This window comes from Crocodylus porosus, unplaced genomic scaffold, assembly GCF_001723895.1.
Source record: "Crocodylus porosus isolate Cpor-Errol unplaced genomic scaffold, CroPor_comp1, whole genome shotgun sequence".
Taxonomy (NCBI): Eukaryota; Metazoa; Chordata; order Crocodylia; family Crocodylidae; genus Crocodylus; species Crocodylus porosus.
In genome coordinates, this window is record NW_017728921.1 from 15,461,590 (window position 1) to 15,481,021 (window position 19,432).

The 19,432-nt window shown below is 40.2% G+C and overlaps 2 protein-coding genes across 3 annotated transcripts in view; one reads left to right on the forward strand and one right to left on the reverse strand.

Moving 5' to 3' along the window:
• PI4KA (phosphatidylinositol 4-kinase alpha) overlaps positions 1-19,432 on the reverse strand; it is an 86,923-nt gene that overhangs the window by 31,265 nt on the left and 36,226 nt on the right. For both annotated transcript variants that reach the window (XM_019539082.1, XM_019539081.1), the window contains 3 exons: positions 1,930-2,038; positions 1,435-1,571; positions 497-630 (listed from right to left, as the gene is read on the reverse strand). In XM_019539082.1, coding sequence (XP_019394627.1) covers positions 497-630; positions 1,435-1,571; positions 1,930-2,038 — 380 coding nt within the window. The remainder of the gene's footprint in view (positions 1-496; positions 631-1,434; positions 1,572-1,929; positions 2,039-19,432) is intronic.
• Positions 4,581-18,058, forward strand: SERPIND1 (serpin family D member 1). Its single transcript, XM_019539083.1, has 5 exons — positions 4,581-4,686; positions 6,544-7,418; positions 13,231-13,504; positions 15,596-15,740; positions 16,169-18,058. Exons 2-5 carry the CDS (start codon positions 6,560-6,562, stop codon positions 16,358-16,360), a joined length of 1,470 nt encoding a protein of 489 aa, XP_019394628.1. The 5' UTR covers positions 4,581-4,686; positions 6,544-6,559; the 3' UTR covers positions 16,361-18,058.

Genomic DNA, 19,432 nt, shown 5'->3' on the forward strand with positions numbered 1-19,432 from the left:
CACCTGAGAGTCCTAAAACTCTCATACCAATTCTTGGGTGTTTTGCTACTGCAAATAAAAGTATACTAGCCAGAAACAAGCTCTACTATACATCTGGAATACTGACTCCAACATCTTAACAACTGTGAAATGTCACAGGGCAGATTCTGTGCTGTATTTCTAACTACCTTGAGTAGATGGGGCTAAGGATGCTTTAAGCTTGCCTGAGGGTTCTTGGAAGGGAGTCTACCACAGCTGTTGAAGCAGAGCAAATCTCCTCCAAGCCAGAACTGGGGTTTTATGGGCCATTTGCACCAGTCCAGCCCTTTTTCCTGCTGTAAAGGGGCTTCAATAAAAATGAAATCCTGGTCCAAATGATTTAGTGGGGCCAAAATTGCACTAACTACAACAAAAAAATCACAATTTCATCTTGTGTGTCCAGATTAAACTTAAGCGCGTACAAAATGCCAGGAACCAAGAATTTAAAAAAAAGCAACATCCAGGAACAAAAATATACCTCATGTACTCTAGACGGTAAACAGACAGTAGGTAGGTAGACATAGCGAAGTCCAGTTTATTGATCTGTGCCGACACTTCTGGAGGAGGATCCAAGAGATTTATAATGGTGCTCCGTAATTCGTTCAGCTCAGCCTAAGAGATTAACAGATTCAACTTGGTACTATTTTTATTTGTATTTTAAAAATAACTACATCTAGGTTACTACTGACTTATGCTTTGTCTCTTTAAAATCCCTTCACAGTGTAACTGTACATACAAGCAAAGAGGAAAGCAAAAAGGTACCCAAGCTCTTACAATGTACAGCCAGGTACTTGAATGTTATACAAGAGCTGTTAAGGGAGGGAGGAAGGGGAATAAGGACAACCAATACGCTCATTCCTGATCAGTCAGATTCAAGCAGCAGAGCTCACCACAGTACGTTAAAAGTAGGACAAAGCTCTTTGCTGGGGTAACTAATGGGTCAGAGAAGTCATATCAGTAGAAAATTTGGCTCTCAATTTTACACTGGTTATTCACCCTTCCATTTATTTATCTTTACAGTAGGAACCTACTCCACAGGCTCAGTCGGAAGCCATTTTAAGAGAGAAAATAGAGAATGTCATTTTACTTTAGAAACAGAATTTTTGAGCAGATTTTTGTCAGACACAGGAAAAACACAAAGCATCATTAAAAGGTTTCACTCCCTAGTAAAACATGGATACTAGCCAAGAGGACTGCAGCTTCTGGTCCTAGCTGATGCTGATACTCTTACTTTTTGTTCTGTTAAGCTACATACAGCTTTTATGATGTGAGTATGCACTTAAAAGGTGCTGTTTTTCATCAATGCAGGTTAAATGAAGGTATCGTGATGTTATTGCAAAGCAATATCTACTGGTTAAATATCAAATATTTCATTTAATGCCTCAAAGGGGCACAGTAGAAGAAAGTGGTTCTTACAGAAGTCACTGTGTCATTTTTCATGGCAGAGTTGTACTGAAGGACAGAACGAAGAGGTTCTTTGCTGGGAAATGTAAGCAGCGGAGACTTAGTGGCTATTTCACAGACCCCTTCATACCACTCTTCTGGCCAAAGACCTGTAGTAAAAATGGAGAGGGTGAGCATGACCAACTATGCCAAGGCAAAGTATGCTAAGGTGCTCCATTAAGACCACTGCAGCTTGTTTAACTACTAAAGAAACCTAAACCTAGTTTAGTTTAATTAGTTTTAAAATGATACTCAATTCGTTCACTCTAAAAAAAAATATGAGATTCACTCAAAGGGAAACAGACCCAACACAAACAGTCCACTTTTCAGATGCTATATAAACATGGCTGGATGGGTGCCTGTGAAGCCTCCTGACATGCAAGAAGTTTCTATTTTACCTATTATCATCCTATGCCCTCAATTTTCCCAGATCAACAATGATACTTTTTCCATAAGAAGTCAGCCTACCTGATCCCTCCACAGCAAATCCCATGAGCACTGAGTAGAGCCAAAAATCACGAAACAGCTTCTGTAACCTGGGTTTGGCTTCCTTGATGGGTGGCAAGCGTCTTGTGAGCTAAAAAGAAAGTAGAGAAGAGAAGGGTCATGATAACTTAATGTTATGTAAAGCATAGTTTCTCAACCTGTGGTATGTGTATCCCTGGGGGTATGCAAGACACAGGCAAGGGGTACGCAGGTACCCCAACACTCTCTCTCACCCTCTTCTCACCTTCTTCTCCTCGCAAAACTATGGCAAAAAATTTGGTGGACCACGCACTGCATGGCACTTTAAATTCCCCAATAATAATTTGGCATGCTGCGTTTTGCACGGCACTGGGTTCAGCCCTCCTAGCTTTGGCCAACATCACCTCTAGCCCAGGTACATACTTGAGTTGTGCACCTCTGGTGTAAATGGTGGCAACCCTACCCACACCAAATCAGACATCTGTCATATCACAGCCTTATACACACAGCTCTTCTTCCAACATATGGCACACATTAGTCTGTAAATAAAAAATTCCATGGAAAATTGAGTGTTGGGGTACTTAATAAAATTTTCAAAGTTAGGGAGTACTTGCTACTTAAAAGGTTGAGAAACATTGACGTAAAGGAATCTGTCCATATAACTTCATACTGTGTTACTCTAGCACTTAGAAGTTAGCTCCATCAATTGATTAAGCATATTGTTGAAAATCATCCAGTTACTGTCAAAGCTATGGATAAACAGCTCCATTCTGGTGTAATGCTGTAGCAACTACTAATTTTCCAAGCATTGGACTTGGTGATACAGAAGAAGTAATTCTGTATCAATACAAGCTAACACCTGAAAGTAGATGTTTTAATGTTGCACAATGCATGGCCGGATATTTAAATTCAGACCCTGATCGCCATCATCTTCAAACTGTAGGGCAAAGATAGTGGTGTGCAGAATCAAGTTATCACTAAAGCACAGATAGCGGCTATTTCTGTTCAGCATTCATTAGAATCACTTGTTTGTTTTGTGCTAGTGCTTAGGGGCCCCAAACAGGGAGCCGTTACTGTACACTCATGCAGATAGGTCCTGTCCCAAAGACCTTGCTATCTGTATACAGGCAAATAACAGGACTCTGTTTGCTTTTAATAAATTCTTGCCAAACCAGCAGAGCCCTTGAGCTCCCAGTGAACCATTATTTGTCTTGTGTTACACAGTTCAGACCCCCTGCTCTAACTCCTAGCGAGCATGAACTGAATAGGTTTTCCTCTTCTAGCCACCTCGGCATAGACTGAACGCTGAGGCCAGGAGTGTATGGCATAAACCCCTCCAAATCTTGCAGGGGTGGCAAAATGCAGCCCAGAGGCCAAATGCATCCATTCTATCTGGCCCACAAGGCCCCCCCCAAAAATCAAGAAAATATTTATCTGCCCCTGGCTGCCTGTCACATGGTCCTCGATGGCTTGTCAAAACTCAGTAAGCAGCTCTCCGCCTGAAATAATTGCCCACCCCCGCCTTAGAGCATACAGTATATCTGAAATAGGAACAGGCTTCTTAAATTGGGATGAGATGGGTGGTGGCCCTTTTTTTGTCCAGCTTGACTGGATTTTGCTACTGTGAGTTAAATATTTATACACAAACGTGACTTATGGGCGAGAGTCTTCCTAGTCATGTAGTAATTCTCTCCAGAGGTGTAGAAAATTAACAGCATGCTTATGAATCTATTAAAAAGCCTCCGGCACCTTGTTAGATCACACGGATTTCGTGCAAAGAAGAAACACTTTGTAAACTGCACATCTCAAGCAGATATGAGAAATAATTACTCTCATTATATACATTAATATTATATCATTATTATAGTCAACGTTTCACCTGAGCTTAAGCAGGAAAAAGTGCTATTTTACTAGGGAGAACACAGCGGTTTCCAGCAATATAGTCTTGAATAAGGTGGACCAGCCACCATCAGATCCAGAGAGGACCCACTCAGGAATTCTAGGCACGGTATTTGCACATAATGGGAAGATGTTCCCTGCCTCAAAGGGCTTACACGCTAGCTACAGACAAGGAACAAGAGGTAGCTACAACAAACAGAGCCTAAAGGAACAGTGAGACTTAAGAAGAGGGTCTGTTTCCTTCTTTGCGTCCGTGTGACAACATGTTTAACTGAATTCAAGAGCACTTCCGCTATGGCCTTGAATCATCTGTGTGCCTTAGCGCTTGTGATCCCGTCCCCCCCCCAGCCCCAATGGTGTTGCTCAACTCAAAGGACAAGGTCAGTGATCAGTTCTTTTTTGCCTTTAAGATGCTTGGTTTGGCACTGCTGTTGATTCTGCAGCTGAAATACTATTATTTTAACAGTGTCTGTGTGCAAGATGTCCACAAAAAGAGGGTGCAGCAAAAGTAAAACTGACAGCCACATATGCGCTCCCCAAGAGAACAAACATAAAATGTGGCCACAATTTGAGGGAAACATTTGATGATTTTCAAATCCACAAACAGAACCAAAGCAAGGAATCATCCCACAAACTATAAAAGCCTCCACACAACCTCCATGGAAGAAACAAATCACTTGGCAAGGACCACTAAATAAGTAGAGGGGTTTTGGCTGATGCAGCATGTTTAACGGTGTTTGACTTAGGACATGTTTGCTTTGGGGGAAGAGACAATTTGCTGGCATCAAAGTTCAGATTTAAACCCTGCCTTTCACCCTACCTGAGCTCTTCAACACATCCTTCCTGCTCAGTGGCTTGGAGGTAAGACATTTTCTCAGATTTTGACTGAAGTTAAAAGCCTATTAAGAAAAAATGTACTCCAAAACGTGTGTGTGTAGAGGGGTGTGGAAATAAGTTGTCCACAGTAAACTGAGGGCAAATAATACATTAAACTCTGGGAAAGATGAGAATGTAAAAGCTAGGCACCACAAAAAGTATGTCAACACCGTAACTGAGGCAGAAAGCACTTATCTTTCATTAGCGGTTATTGCACACAACTACCTCTCAAACAAAAAATGTAGAAGTCATTTACATTTTAAACAAAGGAGAAGCATTAAGATGACAATCCTTCACTCACCACACAGCAGACGTTTTTAATGGTGTTCTGTGACAGAGCCTTAAAAATGCAGAATATTTTGTTTCAAGGTGGAATAATCTTCTCAGATGTTTTTAAGATAATTGATCTTTGTTCTTTTTGTACATCAGTAGACAAGAAAATGAGAATCATTATTTGGATGACATTAGGACATATTTAAAGTGTTTCTTCTTTCCACTTCCTACTTAGCTCTCCTTTCTTATTAAGATCTTCCAAGGCTTTTAAAAAAAAATGTTTTCTTCATTTTAAAAAAAAATTCCTTGTAAAGATGCCATTCAATATTATTTGTCCACATTATAGCTTCTAAATATTATTTTTCTTCTAAACTATGTCCTATACAGAGCAATGAAACTAATGTAAAACAAAATAAGAGTAAAGTCACCTAGCTACAGGCAAGCAGTTTAGAAATCCAGACTTTGCATTTCCAGCTGTTTTTATCCCTTTCACAGTTGGTGTTGTAGTGCAGGGCATAAGGGTTCCTAAACCCCTGCCTTTCAGTCCTCCTGAAATTGCATTAGTGAATTACCACTTTTTCATGCATTTCAGATCGTGGATTACTGGATCCATATCAATTATGTGGTTAAGTATTTCAGCCTGTTTGCACCTCGGAAATCAGGTCCCCGAGTTCCTTTACATGTGACACTAACAACAGGGTGTGCGTGCGCGTGCATGTGTGTGTACACACACACATACATACACACACACATCCTCAAAGGAATGGGAGGGCTATTATTTCACATGATAAATGGATTCTACATAAATGCCCTCAGTTAGGGAATAACTGAGGCTAATTCCTTCAATGTGATACTTGCCTTCTCAGAAACTTGCTTTTCTAATCATTAAAAAGTGTTGGCTGCATTCTTTGTATTAACAGAGCTCTCTCACTTTATGGAAGTGCTAGACAATGCATAATCCTTCACAAAGAAACACACAAAAACAACCCTTCCCACCAGACACAATGCCCAGAAAGCCAAACAATTCCCTCAAAAAAGAAAATTATTTTTTTAATCAGTTCCTTAAAAAATTAAGGAACCACACCTAAAAAAGGTCCTGATCTGGCAAAGAAGAATTCAAGGGCTTAACTTTACATGTTATAAACAGTCTCAGTAGGATTATTAGCAGAACTGTAAATGTTAATGAAATGGGTGTCTTTTTGCATAGACCCTTATTCCATCCTAATTCAGTGTTGTCCTTCCAAAGACACTGTCCTCAAGAAATCCCATCCTTACAGCATTTGATTAATTTCTCTTGACCCTCTGATGTGCAATTTTAATTGAGGATTCCCATCCCATCCCCACAATTCAAACATTTAGAAGCTATTTTCATACAATGGTTCAGTCCTCTAATTTTTTTAAAGCCCTCATTTTCTGAGAAATTAAGGCTTGCTTGTAGCAGATGATGTGTGTGCAAACTGAAGTTGGAATGTGATGTAGGTAAAAAAGAACAACATACTTCAACACTAGGTGACCGCTTAAAGGGTTGATCACCACACTCTCTCACTAAAATACATTGGTATTTTCCAGCTCTCAATGCACCAAAATGAAGTTCCTCTTTGATTTATTTGCCTTCTCTCTCATCGTAACACCTGCGTTTTGTGGGATCAAAGACTTCAGTGAGCATTTTCAGAGCGTAAAAAATGGTCATCTCCATGAAAACGGATCCCATGATATGCCTGATCTTCCACCAGAGTTCCACAGGGAAAACACCATAACCAATGACCTGATTGCTGAAGAAGAAGAAGAGGAAGATTACTTAGACTGGGAGAAGATACTGAACGAAGATGATGACTACAGTGACATAATTGATGCTGTCCCATATACGATTTCTGAAATTCAGCAAGGGAATATTCTTCAACTTTTCCACGGTAAAACCAGAATCCAGCGTCTTAATATCCTCAATGCAAACTTTGGCTTTGATCTTTTTCGGAGTCTGACAGAAAGCACCAACGCTACAGACAACATTCTGATGGCTCCTGTTGGCATTTCCACCGCAATGGCAATGATTTCATTGGGACTGAAGGGACAGACTCAACAAGAAGTACTATCAGTTTTAGGCTTTCGAGACTTCATTAACGCCAGCTCTACATACGAGATCATGACGATTCACAACCTCTTCCGTAAACTAACTCATCGGCTCTTCCGACGTAACTTTGGTTACACCCTGAGGTCAGTCAATGATCTGTATATTCAGAAGGACTTTTCCATTCTGAGTGATTTCAGAAACAATATGAAGAGTTACTACTTTGCGGAGGCTCAACTAACCGACTTCTCAGATCCTGCCTACATAACTAAAATCAACGAGCGTATTATGAAGCTCACCAAAGGATTAATAAAAGAAGCTCTTGTGAACATAAATCCTGCAACAGTGATGATGATTCTCAACTGTCTTTATTTTAAAGGTAAAAATCCTTATTTCAATATTCAGCAATAGAATACATTGATTTATTATATTTTATGGCATACATCTGAGCAACCAAGAACGAATCAAACCTTAGGCAGCAACAATAGCAGCTTTTTAATGTCAGTATCCTGCTGATTACTGAATTACCATTATCTGCCCATCTAGATAAGACAGAGGCCCCAGCCATGCACCAGGACTCCACAGCACAAGGTGTTATACAACGATTGTGTAAAAGAATTTGCACTCTAAATATAAAACAAAGAACAACAGTCGAATACTGTGTCCAGTTTTGGGCCCCACTTACAAAAAGGATGTGGACAAGTTGGAGAGAGTCCAGAAGAGGGCAAAAAATTATTAGGGGGCTGGGGCACATGACTTATGAGAAGAGGCTGAGGGAGCTGGGTTTATTTAGTCGGCAGAAAAGAAGGTTGAGGGGGATTTGATAGCAGTCGTTAAATACCTGAAAAGGGCTAGGGCTAGACTGTTTTCAGTGGTGGCTGATGACAGAACAAGGAGCAACGGTTTCAAGCTACAGCAAGAGAAGTGTAGGTTAGATATTACGAAAAACTGTTTCACTGGGAGGACAGTGAAGCACTGGAACAGGTTACCCAGCGAGATTGTGGCATCTCCATCCTTGGAGGTTTTTAAGGCCCAGCTCGACCAAGACCTGGCTGGAATGACCAAGTTGCGGATGGGTTCTGCTTTGAGTAGGGGCTGGACTAGATGACCTCCTGAGGTCCCTTCCAACCCTCATTTCCGTGATGCTATGATAACCCCAGGTAACAGTGACATCTGAGGGCAACTCCATTCGCTTTTTTTGCAGCTACTCCAAGTTGATTTTGTCCAAAATGTTTGTTTTGAAATATTCAGAACTCAGAGGAGCAGCCATGTGCAGGGAGCCTGAGCTTAAAGTATACGTGTCCTCTATGAACATATGCAGGGCAAACTAAGAGCATCCTGAAGGGGCTGAAAAGTTGTTACCTTAACAGATTGATTGTCTAAGCCATGCCTAAATTTACTTCCCCAAGAATCCTGCCAAGTATGCTAGGCTGCTTTGTACAAGTTGCTTCACAAAATTGGGAGCGTAACCATGTCTGCATCGTGTCACAGGTATAGAGACAGGTTAACTAGCAGTGTCACCCAGCTGTGACAATTAGCACAGCAAGAGGGCTGTGTGGGTGCAGCTGCATTGCTTCTGGTTTAATATACCACTGCAGGGCACAGTAAGTTTACTGTGTAGGCATGGCCTGAAAAAGCTAAAACAGGACACTGAGATACTATAGGCGAGTTGCCATGAGTGCACATGTGCAGTTTGCAGCACTGCTAATTAGCAGAGTGGCAGTTTTTTGACACTGGGAGATTCTGGTGTCAAAAACACAGAACAAAACAAGAGAAAAAAACAAACCAAAACCAAAACATGCAGGAGAAAAAAGTAGGGTGGTGCTCATGGCTGCAGCATGTGCCACTTGAAACTGGAGCTTGGCTGGCCAGAGCCAGGCTTTGCGTCCCTGGATTACTGCTGCTGAAGCCCTGGAGAGACGCAGGATCTCAGGTAAGGCTGCTGGGGCCAGGCCAGGTACTCACCCCAGCCTCCCCTGCCCCAACCAGGGCAACCTGCCACATGCCAGAGAGCGCATTCAGGGCCATCCCTGAGGAGGTGTTACCAAAACTTAGCAGTAATGATGCAAGAAACTCTAACCTTGTAAACAATCAAGATGAGCAGCTAGTTGTCTGTCTACAGTTAAGAGTCTGATGGATCTCATTAGATGCTTGTTTTGAGAGGCTTCTAAAAATCCTGCCAAACTAATTCTTTGGGCAGAAATTCTCCAGGCTGGCCACTTACCTCAGTTTGAATTTTTTGTCTCAAAAGCCATTTCAGAACAAGTGAAAGAACATTTATTATTTCCTTCATGTTAAAAACCAAACATGACAGAAGGCATAGGATTAGCTGGACAAGATGCCTGAAGGACGAGCCTAGAGAGACTGACAGGGAAGAGACTGAAATGAGGAACACAAAGAAAGAATCTGGGGGAGATGGTGGGGAAGACCGAAATAAGATGAAGAGCCTAGGACAAGGGGACTACAAGGGCTCGCTGAACAAGAAGGATGGGATGAGAGACCCAGCTGGGAGACAGAGATTGGGACAGGAAGTCATCAGGGAGATATGAGACTAGGAGAGACTGAAGAGGAGAAAAACAAGAAAAATATGACCTGTAAAGTATACTCCCCTCCACAGTCTAGAAGGGAACCCAAGATTTCTGGGTTTCAACATTTCTCTGATGTCAGCAAACACCTGATAAATGTATTTCTTTCCTTGTTGCTAGCAACTCCACAGAGGAAGGCAACTTATTACTACCACCGATTGCCTGGCCAGCTTGAATCCAACAAATCCTAGTTTCTCAACCTTTTCTTTGCAAGTCAACTCTGCACTTCTCTCCAGGACTTTTCCTCATTAGAGCCATAGGCTCCCAATATACGTCTTCAAGACTGAAGTCTTCTTGGGTTTATTTCTCTTGATGAATTTGCTCATAAGTTGTTGACGTTTCCCAGCCCTCTCTACCAGATATTCTAATTTTTGTTCATCTTGATTGTTTACAAGGTTAGAGTTTCTTGCATCATTACTGCTAAGTTTTGGTAACACCTTCTCAGGGATGGGAGACAGATATTCGTCTCTGAAATCCAAGTTTCCATTCCCACCCTCCACCCCGCATAGTCATGCACACTCCACAGTGGACTGCTTACCAGTTACCATGCAGGCTCTGCTCTCACACCTTTTATGAGGAATGTGATTGAGAAGGCAGTGGAGGCCACTCAATCCCAGTGATAATGATTTTGTAATAGGTAGGTTTCCAGTCTCCTCCAGAACTGGCACTCTCAATCTCTTATTAGGGGTCTGAATGACCCCTTGTTGGCTTTTTATCAAGCATCAGCCAGTTACTTTGCTCATTACTTCGGTAACTAAGTTGTTTAGTGCATCCAGAATTACTTCCCAGAGGCTCTTGACTGGCATGAAAAGACAAAAGACAAGCAATGGAGATAAAAGCCTTGTGGGTCACCACAGAGGAATATGAATTGCCATAACCCCCAAACACTGGCAGTTTCTCATTCTATTCAAAATAGATGCAAAGCCTCTTACAGAAATAACTTCTAAATACTGGGAATATAATCTCTAAATTGATGCAAAGTTCTTACTGTGTCCTGAAAGAACATCTAAACCCCAGAGAAAAGAGAAGTCTTGTTTGTGGGAAGGATTAATAACAAAAGTTGGGCTCGGACGTCACATCAGTAGAGTGTAAATTGGTCCCAACCCAGGCCCAAAAGGAGGACTTGCTTTCAGGCGGTGCTGGAAAGAACCCACATTACCCAAAACAAACAATACCATTGCCAAAGTGAGTTCACGAGAGGAGACATTATAAAGTCTGTACCTAGCTCTTCCCTTGTTCTAGTCAAGAGCATGATCTCACAACGTGTTGGAGAAAAGCCACAATTCCCTTTATTATGCTATTGGCTAAGCCTCCTCTTCACTGGCTGGCTGTAGTCCCCAGGATTGTGAACCCAGCTTCCTCTAAACATCTGAAGATGGGTGCACTGCATTGCCAGGTCACCAATCTGTGATATCTGCTCTCTCCTGTAACTTCGCCAACTGTGCCTTCACCATCCTAGTCCAATGAGCCATTACAGCTCCAGTAAATGTTTGACTTAATGGACTCCCCTCTAGGCTTGATATTTCATGGAGGTATCAGGGTGAAACCCTGAAGTCATTTCTTCATGTTATTATGTAGTAATATGTTCAGAGACAGTCAAATTAAGACTCTTCAAACTATGTCTGATCTATGGGGGCTTCTCACAGCATGGTTGAAGGAACTTATATTTTCCTTTTTTCACATAATACCCATCTTCCTGATCATAATGATAAGTTATGGAAAGTCTCCCTAAGAGCAGCTCCTATTAGTACTTCTCCACTGCTTCCACCTTATTCATGATGCAGCAGCCCTCTTCTTGAGAAAGCAAGGTAACATCAGGCTTGCCTTTTACTCTTTACAATGAGTGTTTATAAAGCGGCAAGGGGACTAAACTGCTAGATTTTTAAAGCCTGCAAAAAACCTATACCTAACAGACATGGTTATGTCTGAGTTGTCACTTCTTAACTTCAATTCTGAAGTTTGGGCTGCCTTTTGGAAAACTAACACCATGTATCAAGTCAGCAGGTACACTTGCTGCCATGGGTCCTCAGGTAAAAACAATCTGCTTCCCTCTGATAGCTATCTATATCTCCATACTTCAAAAAAAAAACAAAAAAAAACATCAACTAAAAACTATGTTCGCTCCTCCAAAGGCATTTTTACTATAAAAATGCTGGCCCTGCATATATTGTCATGGTCCCGATCTTGGTTCCTCCTCCTTAAACCTACCTAACTTCAGTTTTTCAAATTGTAATGAGGCTTCTCAGACAACTTTTGTAGCCTTAAAATAATTCTGAATAATTATATCATATTTACAGTACCTAACACCCTGTGTTAGGAAAAAACTTAACATTATCAATGTTAGAAAACAAAACTGAGAACGGTCACCTGTGCAATTCAGTATTAGTCTGGGGATAAACAGTAAGCACACAATCTTTAGGTTTCTCTGGCATGTGACAGCACAGTTAGGTGAGCAAGGAGAACATTAAGTGCATCAGATTCTCTCCAAGTTACCAGCCACTACAGACTACCACACAATGGCAGCCTTTTGAGGTGAAGGTAAAAACTTACAAAGAGAATCACCAGAATTCCTTGTTCAGATGGTGTGAACACACACGTGTTTTATGGTGGGATCCACAACACCAAGATTAAGATACTAACTTCCTAACACTATACAGTTACAGGGTCTTTAAAAGGTTATATAATAATGCTTCCACACACTTATTTGCTCATCAAGGGCTATCTGACAGCCCTGGTTTTTAAAGGGGATACCAATATCCCCAAATAAGAGAGTAAGTATCAGCCATGCCTATCCAAAGAAAGCCCATTCCAGAGGCACAACTCAAAATACACTGCCATGCTGAAAAGACATCATCAATTACATTCTTTCAAAATTGTTCTTCCATTGCCCTATCAAGACACTTGGGACAACCAAAGAGGCCTCACATAGTGCCTTAGCCAATTTCCACTAAAGTCAATGCAAAGGTACTTTTCATTGACTTTAGCATGAGCTAATCTACCACTCCTTGGCGCCTGCCTGATCCTGCAAAGTATCAAAAATTCTCAGCTCTTTGTAAGACCTGGCAGGAGTTAAGAGTCACATAATTGAGAACTCAACCCCTGGTCATGATCAAAACAGATACCATCATAGTTTTTGTTTTTTAATGGTTTAAGTGTCATGAAACCAAACCATTCTGTATAAATGTCATTTCATATGAAGAATAAAACCTCAGTTTTCTCCATGTTATGTTACATTTGTCTCATAACTAAATATGGATTTTCAATACCTCACATCAGAACTGCACTGATCTGTAGACCTATATTCCTTTAAAGCTTGCAACTAACAAAATAACCCAAGGAAGCATGCTTTCTATCGGAGGTATTTCCAGACAAATATGCCCTTCATACACATCTCATGCACACATTTTCACATCTCAATTTTTAAAAATCTAGATACTTATTAAACATGTAGCCCTTTAAGAGGCCACAACTTAAAATGAACAGCCAGCCGTTTACCGGTATTTCCAAATAAGCCTCCACCCCCAAAAATATTTTTTAAAAACATTCCTATCTAGGGGCAGAGAAAAAAAAAAATTAAGCTTTTTTTTTTTGGCACTGAATTGACAGGAACCTGGGAAAACAAGTTTCCAGCGGAAATGACACACAAACGACTATTCCGTGTGAATGAAAAAGAAACGGTCAAGGTTCCCATGATGCAGACGAAAGGGAACTTCCTGGCTGCTGCAGACCCCAAACTAGACTGCTCTGTGCTCCAGCTGCCATATGTGGGGAACATCAGCATGCTGATCGTGCTGCCGCACAAACTAAATGGCCTGAAGGCACTGGAGAAGCAACTGACCCCTCAAGCGGTGGAGAAATGGCAAAAAAGTATGATAAACAGGTACTTTTCATGGAAAAAAGGTCTTCTTAAAAGCTTAACTTATTTCTTGACAAGATTACAAGGTTGCCAAAGGTGAAAGCGTTGATTTCATATATGACACTGGACTCAGTATCACGTTACACTCGGGTTAAAATATTAGCATGATACATAAAACCAAATGGATTAAAAACTTTGTACTTGATTGCAATAGGGAATTATCACCCAATCAGAAGTCTTTTAATGGACTGTCCTTGACCCAACACTATGGGTGTGTTCCCACAAGCGTGCACATGCATTTCCCTGGGGACAAACAGCAGCGGCACATATTTGTGTGCCCTACCTGGGGTCCTGAGAGCCTCCTGGGGCAGCAGCAGCAGCAGCAGCAGCAGCAGCAGCAGCAATCTGGGCACATGGAGCCTGGCCAGCAGCTGGAGCATGGCAGCTCCGGTTTTGGGTGATGCATGCTGCTGCCATGTGGGCCACACCACTTTTTGGCGCTTTTTTTCCTTTATACTGGGATTTCACTGCATCTAATTTTGCCCTGCACTGCAAATATGCAGCGTGGCAAACAGATTAACACGTGCTGCACGCACTTTGTGGTGCCTCAAAAGGCTTTGAGGGACTACAAACCACACATTCTTGCTCGTGGGGATGGAGCCTACTTGAGTATGTTTAACCAATGATTTAGAAAAACTAAAGTCATTTGTAAGGCCTGTAGGTAACAGAAAAAGTGGTGGAATGAAAAAACAAACCCCACACAGTTCAGGTCTACAGAATAATGTAAGAATATGGTAGGCTAGGTTATTTTAAACAATATGCATTTTTACACTCTTAAATGCAAGATGATGTCACAGTTAAAAGAGGAGTTGTTTCAGAAAGCAGTCACTCAGAAGACTGGCAAAGGTTGAGAGGAAAAAAGAGAATGGCCGCCCTTTGGTGAGAGACTTAAAAAAAAACTTTAAAAAAATCTGTTTACCTTAGAAGAGACATTTCCTAACAAAGGTCCTGCTCTTCATCTTTGAGAAAAAAGGCATAGATGAGATCAGCAGCTCGAAGCTACCTCTGAAAAAACTCAGTGTGATGTAACACTCTTATCTTCTCATGTGGGTTATCATGTGGTAAAACAATTCATCTTGGGATAGGGTAGATTCTCCATCATTATACCTTTTAAATCATGCTGGCTGTTAAAATACAGAAGCTGCAAAACTGATACAGGATTTAATGAAGGATTCACTTGGTAAAATGCTATGGCCTGGGATATACAGGACTAGGCAATACTAACAGACTTTCTAGCCTTAAAATATCCTATAAATATTGCACGGTCTTCCATTTAAGAAACAAATTATGTCTATAGTCCATAATTCACAGAACTTCAGCTTACTGTGCCAGGGAATTTACAGCTCCCTAACAAGTTTTACAAGGATATTCAATTATGTGCACCTGTATGCATAATCCCGCATACTGCAGCAATGTAACTGATAAGCCTTTTAAGCAAAATACTGGAAGCGATTCCAGGTCTGCCTTTTTCCTGCAAAAGAACCATGACAATTTCGTTTGACTTACACACGGGATTGTTCTGTACTTCCACTCCTACATTTGACTTTCATGCTTGCAGAATTATTTTTGCACACAAAAATACCAGATCAGAGCTTTTTCAATCAAGTTTTTATTTTCTGTGCATTTAATCCTTTGGGTCCTTTCCTTGGCTATTTGACACTCTTGTGGGATGTCTGAAGGGCAACAGCAGTTCAAGAACTTCATAGGTAATTATCCACATATACTCAGGGAAAAAGCTGCTTTCATAAAACTGAACCTGAAAACGTAGGGTCAACTTACAAATGGAAAATTGTGGTATTAAAAGCCAATATATTATACAGCAGTCAGTTTTTGTGGCTTTTAGATGTACAACTACTGCTAAACAGACATGGAATTGCCATTTAGAAAGCTAAGCACAGAAAAATGAGGATCAGGGTTCCTGAACATTTCAGTGTCCTGCCTACTTGTAAGAACGGAAATATCAGACACGCAAAGCAAAGGATATGACACACCACATGACATGGTATGTTACCTGTTACCTCATGAGTTTCAATGTTTTTGTTTCTTTCTTACTAGAACAAGAGAGGTGGTTCTGCCTAAATTTAAGCTGGAAAAGAGCTATAACCTAATTGGTTTTCTGAAATCCATGGGAATACAAGAACTGTTTAATGAAGCAGGCAACTATTCTGGAATATCAGATGAGAAAGTCACCATTAACATGGTAATGTTTTCCTCTTCTGCCCTCATTCACCTTCCTTATCGTTTCCTGTCATATATCAAGGAGACACAAACTAAAATATTCCATAGCTTAGCTAAGTAGCTAAACAGATTCCAATCTCTCCTGGAGTATGCAGAAGGGATCTGAGCTTCTCTCAACCTAGCGGAAGACCAGTCATGTTGTGACTGTTAATCACTGCACAGTGTCAGGCTGCTCTTAGTCATAGCCAGACAGGTGTAAGTGTTTTCAGAAGCCAAAGCCAGAGAAGTATTACTATACGGGAATTATGGGGGCCAGGGAACCACATGTAGCATAGAAAAAAATGCAGTATTGCAATTAAACTTCACCGTTCCTGGGTAAGTTAATTGTAGAACAACTTGCTGAATACAATATTAAGTGTCTGGAGTCTTATTTTCTATTTTATTTTACAGTTCAACCACCAAGGCACAATCACTGTGAATGAGGAAGGCACACAGGCTGTGGCTGTGACTACTGTGGGGTTCATGCCCCTTTCCACTCAGATTCGATTCACTGTTGACCGTCCCTTTCTGTTCCTTATCTATGAGCATCGCACCAACTGCCTGCTGTTTATGGGTAGAGTTGCTAACCCTAGCAAGTCCTGAGAATGGAGGTGTGCTGTATGGATGCTTACCCACAAGGCTATGAGATTATGTTTTAGTATAGCAATATTTGAAAGGAAAAAAATGTTTGGCACATTAGTGATCCCTGATGCTATCATTACATGAGTCACTGCTATCAGAAGAAAATGCAGTATTGGTGGAGACGCTCATCAAATGGACTCACACCACTAGATGATTTGACAGCAATTCTTAAAAGGTTAATATCAAGCATTGACAGAATTAACTGTATTGAAACTTCATTAGGTAACTTACACTTTATTCTACTTCGGTGTATTAAATGTAATGAGAAAATAAAACATTTAGACCAAGTGGATGCTTGAAGTTAAGATCTTAAATCTATATTTGAAGAACAAGTAGGCACCTTAGGGATGTTCAAACAGACAACAGCTTTTTAGGCCTTCTTAATGCCTAAATCAGACTTAGGAATCTAGTGTTAAGTACCCATTTTTTTTAAAACTCTCAGCTTTATAAGGCTTGCATCTGCCCTTCATTACTTTGTGGCACAAATTCAGTCTGGAGGAAACTGGCACTATTTCTAGGGAAGAGCTAGCCAAAACCTGCAGCGGGCTAAATGGAAGAGTAAATAGTAACTTGAACTGATTTCCCACTCAGCAGGTGCATATCGCATTAAGCCCGTGCATGTGAGGCACAGAAAAGAGGGGCAGTAGGAAAAAGCCATTTAACAGGCCTGGGTAAGAAACTAACCAGTTTCTTCATTCTACATGGGCTTAACTCCCATTATTTCAATGGAGTTACTCTAGCTCTTCAAGGCTGTTTGAGGTCAAATGTTTAACACATAAATCAGTAAGATTCATAGAATAGTTTACATTTTGGTGACAAGAAGAAGAACGCAGTTTGCAAAAGCTTGTCTAAGTCTATTGTAATCATACAGCTAGCCCAACAACAGTTATCACCCACAAAAATCACTGCCTCTGCATCATATAGCAAAAGGTATTTTATGTACAATGCTGGAGATGGGGAAGCACTTATTTCAGTAAGTAAACACCACTCTCTCTTTCCTCCATTACTTTACTAGAAGTCTTTTCTATAAAACAAAGCATTTATGAAAGAAAAGAAAGTTCTGAAAAACCATTCCAGACTCAATCTAATTTATTTTGGTACACAAAATTTCAGAAAGAGCAGTGAAATACTTGTAGTTCCTTCAGCTTTTATAGTAGGAACACAAATCCTACTGACTTCTTTTGGTATCCATATGAACGTAACACACTTCTATTTAATGTGGGAACCCACTCCCAACTTCAAAGACAATCATTTAATGGAGGAACAAAAAATTACATGTTTTATACCAACTGTTAGAATACCCTGATAAGACTCAGTCACATTTCTTGCCTCTTACTTTTTCCTGCGTCTTTTACAGAGCACACCCTGTCGTCTCAGTCTGTCATACCATTTGGCACAAAATCTCCATTACTTGACTATTAAACTTAGGCTACCAACAAATATGCAAAGTAAGACATTATGTATCAATCAATAGTTACTTTAAGGATTAAGTAGCCTTTTAAGTTTGTTAAAAAACCTATACTATACAATCGTTGTTGATCTTGTTTTGCTTTTATGCAGCACAATTCTGATTTTTTTTGTCCCTTGAAATTATTTATCCAACTCCATATAAAACTGTTTTAACATTTAAAGGCAAATAAAGCTGCTGTACTGAAAAAATATGAAGAGTTGATATTTTGCCAAACAAAATGTTTTCCCTTTTTTAATATGCCATGACTGTTACTTCATATCTAAATCCTTGTTCAAGAGGTTCTTTCACATAAATATTTTTCACTATTAAAAACTTTTTGCTAGAAAAGCATTAAATAATGTGTTTCAAGTATGAGAATGCTTTCTACTTCTTCATAAACTAGGTATATGTATTTATATTAAAAGCAAAGCATAAATCACTAAATCAAATTATACCATCAGTTATCAAGAATTAAAATTATTAGACAATATTATTTGGAAGCAGGATTTTTTTGAGATCAAGACAATTCCTGTTAGCAAGGGAAAGAGGTCAAGCAGAAAAACAAATGTAGCTTAGAACCCATGATCTTCATACATTGTGCAAGAAAATCAAATATTTGCTTCTGCACCCATAATGTAACCATTAACTCTTGCTACAGTTTCGGACACTATTTATTCTTCACAATTTGAAGGTGACTTTGGTTAAGAAAAAATGCAGTTTCCATTAACTATTCAGAGCAAATGTGTTTTATCAATAAATATGTGAAACAGTAAAAGTTTCAAAGCCCATGGCAGGATGTCTCCAATGAAACTGGTTAAATTTAAGAGCTCGATCTTGCCCCTACTGAAGTCGATGCCAAAAATTCCGATAGACTTTGGTGGGAAATGGAAAACCGCAATTGGAAATTACAGGTCCCAAACAGGACTGCAGCGGTCTCATTTAAAGCTGCCTGGTTTTTGAGCCAGAGACTTTTCATGGTAGCAGCACCCATATCAGCAGGAATCCAACATATTTATGGAAACATTACGGTAATTTAAGGATTCAACCTCTGCAGTTGCCAAGGAATTCAGCAGGAGGTTATATCTGAGCCTTAGAAGACAGACTTTAAAGACAAGTTTTAGACATGTCTTTAAAAAAGTCTCAGCAAGTTGTCTGTGAAACCAGGACAATTATGAAGTGTCATTGTACTTGTTAGCTGGGCTACAACAACAGACAATAACTACTAGGCAGTAGGCACCCCACCAATGTCTGCAAGAATTTGACACATTCCTCTTTTTTCCACCCTCATTAGCTGCATGCAAATACATCTTTTGTGACAAATCTTTCTGCTAAGCAGGAAGAAAATGACTGCTGCCATTTCTAGGATTCCAAAATATATGTGTGTGTCTACTGGTTTTCTCTGAACTTGATAGAAGAGTCACCTGCCCAACTTCCACTAACTTTCAAACCCAGCCTACACTATTAAATTTTTGTGGTTCATGGGTACACAACCATGGATCAATTAAATCTCTGGCTGGACTAACTGTTAGACTTAAAAAGTAATTCTGACCCAAAAAGGATTCCCAGCCCAAGATGGCAAATTT

Excerpts from the sequence above, each read along its gene's own strand:
- SERPIND1 (XM_019539083.1), top strand. The coding sequence starts at position 6,560 with ATGAAGTTCCTCTTTGATTTATTTGCCTTCTCTCTCATCGTAACACCT. Across the intron at positions 7,419-13,230 it reads CAACTGTCTTTATTTTAAAG|GAACCTGGGAAAACAAGTTT; the intron begins GTAAAAATCCTT and ends CTGAATTGACAG. Across the intron at positions 15,741-16,168 it reads AGAAAGTCACCATTAACATG|TTCAACCACCAAGGCACAAT; the intron begins GTAATGTTTTCC and ends TTTATTTTACAG.